This window comes from Pelodiscus sinensis, chromosome 4 (assembly GCF_049634645.1).
Source record: "Pelodiscus sinensis isolate JC-2024 chromosome 4, ASM4963464v1, whole genome shotgun sequence".
NCBI classification, from domain to species: Eukaryota; Metazoa; Chordata; order Testudines; family Trionychidae; genus Pelodiscus; species Pelodiscus sinensis.
In genome coordinates this window covers 108,608,400-108,617,375 of record NC_134714.1, presented here as the reverse complement: position 1 = coordinate 108,617,375, position 8,976 = coordinate 108,608,400, and the positions used below count along the sequence as shown (strand labels likewise).

At 48.2% G+C, this 8,976-nt stretch overlaps 1 protein-coding gene across 6 annotated transcripts in view; it reads left to right on the top strand.

The window, feature by feature from the left end:
- The first annotated feature begins 21 nt into the window (after positions 1-21).
- Positions 22-8,976, top strand: part of TUB (TUB bipartite transcription factor) — a 108,758-nt gene continuing 99,803 nt past the window's right edge. For 2 of the 6 annotated variants that reach the window (XM_075928010.1, XM_075928008.1), the window contains exon 1: positions 24-386. In XM_075928010.1, coding sequence (XP_075784125.1) covers positions 349-386 — 38 coding nt within the window. In that variant the 5' untranslated portion in view covers positions 24-348. Of the gene's footprint in view, positions 387-8,976 lie in introns of all 6 variants that reach the window. The other 4 variants (XM_075928011.1, XM_006126330.4, XM_075928009.1 and 1 more) reach the window with 4 other exon arrangements.

The window sequence follows — 8,976 nt, the reverse complement described above, 5'->3', positions numbered from 1 at the left end:
GCGGCCGGGGCTGAGCCGGGAGCGGCGGCAGGCGGGGTGGCCGCGAGGGCAAGCGGGCTCCCTCCCTGGCCTGGGGCGGCGAGAGCTCCCCCTCCTGGCCCAGCCTCCTGCAGCCGCCGCCGCTGCCAGGCGGGCACGGCAGAGACGAGCGGGGCACTATGCTGCCCGCCCCGGCGCTAGGAGCCCACCCTGGGGGGCTGCTGCCGCTGGGATCGCCGCCGCCCGCCCCGGCCGGGGGATGCTGCCCGGGTCGCGGTGGGCTCTGACCAGGGGACCAGCAGCGGCGTCCTCTCCTCCGGCTCCCAGCCCCCGCGCTGCCCCCGGAGCAGCCGCCTGGCCCGGGGAGACATGACTTCCAAGCACCACTCGGACTGGATCCCCTACAGGTAGGGAAGGCGCTTCCCGCCCACCGGGCAGGGAGCCAGGGCACCGTTGGGGGGCCGGCCTGGCGGCTCCCCCTCCGCGCCTGCAAAGTTTTCAGGGCCGGGCCAGGGGGCGCCCCCCGTGTGGCTAGAGGAGCCCCCCCCCGTGTTGCTCCGTTTGGGGCTGAGCGCGCCGCTTGGGGTGGACAAGGTCCGGAGCAGGGTCCGTTCCCAGCCCTTTTGGCCTCTTTTGCGGGAGTTCAACAGGCTCCGCGCCTTGGCTGCCCTTGTGCTCAGGACCGCAAGGGGCTGGGAGCGCTACTCTGATCACACCGCAGACATCTCGAGGGGCACCCCAGGTTTTCTAGAGGAAAGCGATACTTTCCAGCTTTCGTCTCCCAGGTAGAAGTGGGGGCACCCCAGCAAGCGATTGCCGTTTGTCTCCTGCTCCCAGCTCTCTCAGATTCAGATGGGCGCTCTAGGATGTCACCGGTGGGGACGTGAGCTGAGATGGCCCATCTGAGCAAGAGTCCACATTTGGGGCTCAGTCCTGCTCCCATTGAGCCTTACCTCTGACTTCGTAGGAACAAGTGTAGGCCCTTTGCTCATGATCAATGAATGTCTCTGTACTATCTTCTTGGCAGCCGTGAAACCTACTTTTACTTTGGAGCTGAGAAGCTTTGTGATGGTAACCCACGTGCACTGTTCAGAGGCACTAAGGGTGTTTACAGAAGCAGCTGACAAGCTTTTTGAGGTACCTCGGGGGCCAATGCAAAATCGGTTCTACAGACCATTCCTGTGCTACTTTGTTGTTTGCATTGCCCCATGAGTCCCGAGTGCATCACAGGACTTGTGTCTCTTTCTCATTTTGTACTGGATGAGAGGATCCCATTGAATAAAAGGGTCAGTCACTGGGGGAAAGAAAGGAGTTTAGAGTGAGTTTCTCTGACAGATTAGGCACCTAGCAGAGCATCTTTAGTTTGAATCACTTGCTGACTTGGTATGTGTTGTAGGCATTAATGGGAAAAACAAAATAACCTTTTGTATAGGATGCCTCAAATACTCCTTTTCTTCTTGCCCCACTGTGCTACAGCACAGACACATTATGGCCCTTATAGAAGCCTGGCAGTCAGTATTAGCTGCCCTCCCTGCTACTGCTGCCATGGAGAAGAGCTGTGATTGCCATGGCAGCGCCAGCTATCCCTCTCTGTCATTGGTTCCTTGGTTGCCATAAGCTACCAAAGTCTCTGTTTCCTGGCTTTCTTTCTGGAGAGGTGTGTGCGTCAAAAGTGTGGTGGGCAGTGCCTGCCACTCTAGAATGGATCCCCTTATCTCTGAGGGCTGCAAGACAGACTGCAAATTGTAATCAGGGCTTGTGGAACAGCGGCACTGTGAAGGTTCTGATCCTGGTTTGCGTCTCAACTGTCTGTGTGGCTGAAGTCATGAGTTTGGGTGCACAAGAGTTTGGATGCACAAGAAATACAGGCTAACAGGTTCCAGAGGATTGGTATAGATGCACATGCTCCCATTTAGTCCCCTTTCCCCATGGTTACTGAATTAATAAATAAAGGAAGATGTTTGGAATAGAAATTCATTTATCTCACTTGATTAAAAGTGGGTAAATTGAGTTGTGGTATAACACTACTATGAAAGTGATATTCATTTGCTTTATTATTTTTAACTTTATACCCTTAAAAAAGAAAGAGTTGCCTCTGTCCTGGCAATAACAGCATTACTGGTTGCTGATGTTGCATCTACAGATTTATTTTGTTGTTGTCCTTATGCATTTGCCATGTTTGCCTTTTGAATGTTTTATTTGATTTTATATTATCTGTTTTATTTGGATCCAGTTGCTTATGCAGTGCTTTGAACAACACCTTCCATTATTACTTATTTTTAAGAATGTACTTTGTTTATCTGACTTCAGTTAAAAATTTCTGAGTTTTTAAATTGAAGAATTGCAAAAAGAAAATGTATGAGAATTTTACTTTAGTATAGTGACTTCATTGTATAAAGTGAAATTTCAGGACTTCAGTTACTGTATAAGTAGTTGTTGGGGATATAGATGAAGATGTTTAGTTTGGATAGGTATATTTACAACAATTGGTAGCACAATAACTATTCATGTTTCACCAGATTCTGTGAATATCAGTTCTTTATATATAGCTAAAGTACTCAACATTTTTGGGAAGATACTCCAGTTTTTAAAAGTTTATTACAGAACACATTTTAAATACTGGTTTAAACAACTGCTGGTTTGAAACAACATCTGGTTTGAAAAGTATTGGAGGGAACTGGTGCTTTGCTTCTTTTATTACCCTTCTTATGTGAGTTACAGCTATCCTAGTGGCTAGACATCATGGTGACAGATGAACTATAAATGCAGGAGACGAATAACTCAGTCCCAAACATGGAGTAAAAATAAGATGGTTAATTATTTAACTGAAAACTGTAATATGTTTCTCTTGGGAGATCCGTACAGATTATAGTCCTAGCGAACATAAGTATTTCAGAGATTGAAGAGTTTAAAAATGTAAGAATGTCAGCATTGAGACGGAGAACAAAGGAAGATGAAATATAGTTCCAAAAGCCACTGGCTGAGTCTGTTATGTCATTGGAGTCATGTAGTAAAGAGCAATGTTCCACAAAATCAGGTTGTTCCATGACTCTTCCCTGCAGCAACCTGACCATTTCTCTTTTTTCATACAGTAGACAGGTGATGCTAAAACTTTGCAGAGGGGCTGATAGTGGCTATGGAAAGGAAAACAAAGCATGATGTGTTGTTATATTTTCCTCCCACGCTGCAGTTTTGGTCTATCTGTGCTTCACAATTCAGAGGCATACTACCTTTGGTAGCGATTCTTCATATTTGCCTCTTGTGGATATTTATCACAGTCTGTCCAGTTTTATTTTTAATGCTCTTTTCTTTGCTATTAAAATTAACTACTGCTAAAAATAATCAAATTCCTTTTCTTGTAAAGTAAATGTTTTGTTCTGATGTATAGTAATGTTATTATGATAAGTTAACCATGATTTATTAATATTACCACAAATTAAATATTAATTAATATTAATAACATTCACGTTGTCCTACATTCACATATTATTTTTCATTGGACAAATGGCTGTACCCTGAGTGGTGGTAAGCACCAACACATCCCATTAAACTCTGTTGCGTTCAGTATCCCAGGGGATCCAGCTGAAAATATGTTTATCCTGTAAACTTGAATCTCTATAGTGTGTTTTATTTCAGTACGAGTAATATATATGAAAAAGTTTTCTGTAAATTGAGGCAAAACTTGCTCTTGTCAGAGATTTCACATATACAGCAAGAGTATACCCTAGGGCTACGTCTACACTGGCCCCTTTTCCGGAAGGGGCATGTAAATTTCACCAGTCGTCGTAGGGAAATCCGCGGGGGATTTAAATATCCCCCGCGGCATTTAAATAAAAATGTCCGCCGCTTTTTTCCGGCTTTTAAAAAAGCCGGAAAAGAGCGTCTACACTGGCCCCGATCCTCCGGAAAAAGTGCCCTTTTCCGGAGGGTCTTATTCAAAGGGTCTTACTTTCAAAGTAGGAATAAGACCCTCCGGAAAAGGGCACTTTTTCCGGAGGATCGAGGCCAGTGTAGACGCTCTTTTCCGGCTTTTTTAAAAGCCGGAAAAAAGCGGCGGACATTTTTATTTAAATGCCGCGGGGGATATTTAAATCCCCCGCGGATTTCCCTACGACGACTGGTGAAATTTACATGCCCCTTCCGGAAAAGGGGCCAGTGTAGACGTAGCCTAGAAGTTGTGTACATCTTGTACTATGTTCTATCTGGCAGCAAGACTTACACTGGCTGATCTGCTTGGAGATATGATTAGTTATCTCCTATCTCCTTTTGTATAATGTCCTACTTTTAGTGGTTGTTAGCTTTTAAAGCTGAAAGGTAGGTTGGATACCTACTATTGGCTGTCAGGCACCACCCCTGCAATACAGTGTCACTGCTAGCTTGGGGGAAGAGCGCAGGACAGTTAGCATGCTGCAGTCCATAATGACATGTCTATCATGGCCTGAGCTTTACTGATGCAAAAGCTGTAAGACACTGCAGAATTAGAGAAGAAATTATAATTTTAGTGTGAGTTCTAAAATAATGATCTAAATCTATCACTGACATTGTTCATCTGACCAATCTGACTGTACCAGTATGTAGATGCATATCTGGACTGATTCAAGCTTAGAGGCACTTCTGTATAAAATGTCAGGCTGCTCAGTTGATACACTTTTCTTTTGAAATGGAATGAGTTGGGAAAGGACTACTAAGCAATTCACAAGTCCCCAAAGCACCTAATACATTTGAGTATAGTTGAGATACTGAACTTTTGAGCAGATTAACTAAAAATATGAGAGACTCCTTCCGGGACTAATGTGAGTTTTTGCTCCTCTCTTCACCTCCAGGGAAGAAAATTCAAATTATTTTTCAGGAAGAATTTAAAGTATATTACATTTTGCCTCAAACAATTCTATTCTATTCTATTCTATTCTATTCTATTCTATTCTATTCTATTCTATTCTATTCTATTCTATTCTATTCCCTCACTTGTAACTGATTGGCTTTGGTACTGACGACCAGAAATATGTCACTTGTTCTCTGTAATCCAGTGGTCACCAACCAGTAGATGGGGATCTGCTGGTAGATCTTGGAGCCTCCGATGACACGTGGTCCTGACCGGTTTGGCCAAGAGGCTATCAAGTGCCAGCACTTTAGCTGCTCCACCCCTGCACTGCCGTGCAGGGCAGGGCACCCTTTTCCTTGGAGCTGCTCCACCCCCCGTTTTCTGGGCAGGGCAGGAGAGGGCAGGGCAGGGGAGAGAAGGGAGTGCTGATATCAGGGTGCCTCCTCTCCTACTCTGTAGTCTGTCTCCACAGAACAGAGGGGGGCACAGGGTTTGGGATGGAGGGAGTTTGCTGGCTGCTTTTGAGAGTGGTACTGGGCCAGGGCAGGGAACACCTGTGGAAGCAGTGTCCAGCTGGAGCCCACATCCTGAACCCCTGCCCCAGTCATGAACCCCTTCCTGCACCCCAAACCCCTGCCCTAACCCTGAGCCCCCCTCCCAGACCCAAACTCCATTAGAGAGCCTGTACCCTGAACTTTCTCCTGTACCCCAACTCCTGCCCTAGGCTCAGTTCAAACTCCCTGCCACACTTCAAATCCTTTAGCCGAAGACCAGAGCCCGCACCCAAACCCTCTCCCCCTGCCTGATGAAAGGGAGGAAGGATGTGGGAGGGAGGGAAGAAGGAGGAGGGAGTGAGTAAGGGCAGGGCCGGGGCCTTGGAGAAGGGGCACAAAGGAGGCGGGGCAAAGGTATTTGAGTTTGAGGTAGATCCTGGATTGCAGTTAAATTAAAAAAAGTGATCTCATGTTTAAAAAGGTTGGAGCTCACTGCTGTAGTCTAATGCAATCTAATTTGAACAAAGCTGTAAAATAAAATAAAAAAGCTTCAATTAGAAATGTAAAATCCTTTTTAATCAGTTAACAAGTTAAATGTTACATTTAACTGGCTAACTGATTAAGTGGTCCCCTGCCTGTGGCCTGGTGGGCCCAGTCTGGCGGGAACAGCCCCCAGCCTGTGGGACTGCTAGTTGCCAACCTTTGGCCCCGACCCATGGCACAGTGGGGGCTCAGCTGGGTTGGAGCTGCTCTCTCCTTTGCATGTTGTGGGCAGGGTTCTGCTCCCAGGTATCAGTTAATCAGTTACCCGTTCACATCCTTAGCTTCAATGAGACTACTCCTGCAAAATTAAATCTGTGAATAAGTCTTTATAAGGATTGGGGCCATAGGTGAAGCCATAAATAGGTAATACAAAAATTGGTTCAGGAAAGGGAGGGGCATGATAGCAGGGACAGTTATACTCATGAATGACCACCAAGGGGCAGCATGAACCTAGGGAGCAATTTCTGCCTGACAGCATGGCCCTGGCAACCCTGGGCTGTGCATGGCCGCCCTTCCCCCAAGCAACCTGTGCAGATCTCCCTCCCCCTTGCCCCTGGGACAGCCCTGGGGAGTGCTGGCAGGTGGCTGGCATGCCCACCCACCCCAAGGCAGCCTGCATAGCCCTCCAACTCCAGACTACCCACACTATAAGGTCTTCCCTGACCTTAGGCCATGCCCAGAGAGCACTGGCGGGTTGGGTGCACCTCTCCCCTCTGCCCAGATCTGGCCCCAGGGAGAGGCCAGAGGGTGGGGTGCACAACCCCTCAGTGCCAGTTTCAGGGAGAAGCCAGAGGATTGAATGTGTGATCCCTGCCCTGCCCTGGACAATGCCAGGTAAGTCTTCTAGTGTCTAAATATTTTGATATCCAAAATGTCTGTTGGGGAATCTTGACAAACATATATAGCATCTTAATTCATAAATAGAGGTATTTAAAATGTGGATGCAGATTTTGCAGTGAGCCCATTGCTATCTTGTAAGATCTATGGAGCTTGCATGCTAGTTTTATTTAATCCTAGCTAGGAGAAGAAACTTTGGATGAAATAGTATAGTTTCTTCCCTACGAATGTGTGCAATTCTCATGACTACAAAATAGGCAAGTGTAGTCAAGGTTTATAAAGTGCAGTTTTTACATCAGAAAAATAAAGTACTGTCCGATCATGGGGACATTTTAATCTTCTGAAGCTCTCAGCAAAGCATCTGTGTAGTTCTGCTGAAAACACAAAGAGTTCTGCAAATAGTCCCACAAACCCCAGCAGGATCCTCCAGTATGGGGGACAGCATTTTAGCAGATAACTCTACAGCCACTTCCCAACTTACAAACACACCCACTACGACCATCCGTATTTACGACCAACCTCCCATAATATTTTCTAGTTGAGAACCATGTACGTCAAGTTTTTCAAACAGTGCAGGTAGCGCGTTTAAGGGTATTTCCGACTTATGACCAAATTGAGTTACAACCAGGTGATCGGAAACGTAACCCGTTCGTAAGTCAGGGACTGCCTGTATATAAACATAATTATGCAATACTGGCAGTCCCCGGGTTACGTACAAGATAGGGACTGTAGGTTTGTTCTTAAGTTGAATCTGTATGTAAGTCGGAACTGGCGTCCAGATTCAGCCGCTGCTGAAACTGACCGCCAGTTCTGACTTACATACAGAATCAACTTAAGAACCCCAGGCGTCCCCAAGTCAGCTGCTGCTGAAACTGATCAGCAGCTGATTCCAGGAAGCCCAGGGCAGAGCAACTGTGCCTCGGGCTTCCTGTAGTCAGCGCTGGTCAGTTTCAGCAGAAGCTGACTTGGGGACGCCTGGGGCAGAGCAGCTGGGGTGCTGCTGGGTTGCTCCAGTAGCGCCGCTCCTCGGTGCTGCTGGACCAACCCAGCAGCACCCCATCTGCTCTGCCCCAGGCGTCCTGATTCAGCCGCTGCTGAAACTGACCAGCAGCGGCTGAATCAGGACCTGGGGCACAGCAGCTGGGGTGCTGCCGGGTTGGTCCAGTAGTGCCCAGAGTGGCGCTGCAGGACCAATCGGCAGCGCCCCAGCTGCTCTGCCCCAGGGTCCAAAACAAAAGCCTGGTCTGTTGGGGGGGGGACACACTAGCTGCGCCCCCCCCCCAGCAGACCAGGGACACGGGGAGCAGAGCCGCAGCGGCAGCGGGGTGCCGCGCCTCTGAGGCTTTGCTCTGGCAAAGTCTCAGAGGCGCGGGACCCCGCCGTGGCTGCGGCTTCAGTCCCGGTGCCTGTGGTCTGCTGGGGACGGTCCCCAGCAGACCACAGGCACCGGGACTGAAGCCGCAGCCGCGGCGGGTCCCGCGCCTCTGAGCAAAGCCTCAGAGGCGCGGCTGCGGCTTCAGTCCCGGTGCCTGTGGTCTGCTGGGGACCGTCCCCAGCAGACCACAGGCACCGGGACTGAAGCGGCAGCAGCGGCGGTTCCCCGCGCTTCTGAGGCTTTGCTCTGGCAAAGCCTCAGAAGCGCGGGAACCCCGCCCGTTGCTCCTGGTCTGCTGGAGACGGTCTCCAGCAGACCAGGGGCACCGGAGCAGCTTACGAACGGGGCTTTCTCGCCCCGGAGCTCGCAGGTAGCAATCCGCCACCTTGACCTCCGGGGCGAGAAAGCCTCGTTCATAAGTGCGGATCCGACATAAGTCAGATCCGCGTTAAGTCGGGGACTGCCTGTACAAGAAATATACATACAGTAGCATTATATATTGTTGAAAAAGACATTTGGAATCTGTTACTTAAAAAGATTTGCCAGGGAATATCTAAGTTGTGCTTAGAAATGGTCACTCTGTAGTGACATTACTGATTTGTAAGATAAATGATTTATTTGAAAAACATTGTGTGGGATAAGTGCCGTGTCATAAATTCACAAATATTGGTAATTGGGGTGGTTAGAAAATTTTTTTTAGAGATGGCAGGCAAATAAACTCTGTAAGAAGGATGTTGTTGAAGATGAAAGTGGCCAGTACTTGTTCCTGCTCTATTAAGAGTAGAAAGACATTTACTTGAAGTATATTTTCAGTCTGGCCCTTGTGCACCAAGCATTGCAAGATGGCTAAAAAGGTTAAACTTCTGTTTGTGGTTGTGAGTTGGGATGTTAGGGTACGTCTACACTACAGGCTTTTGTCGACAGAA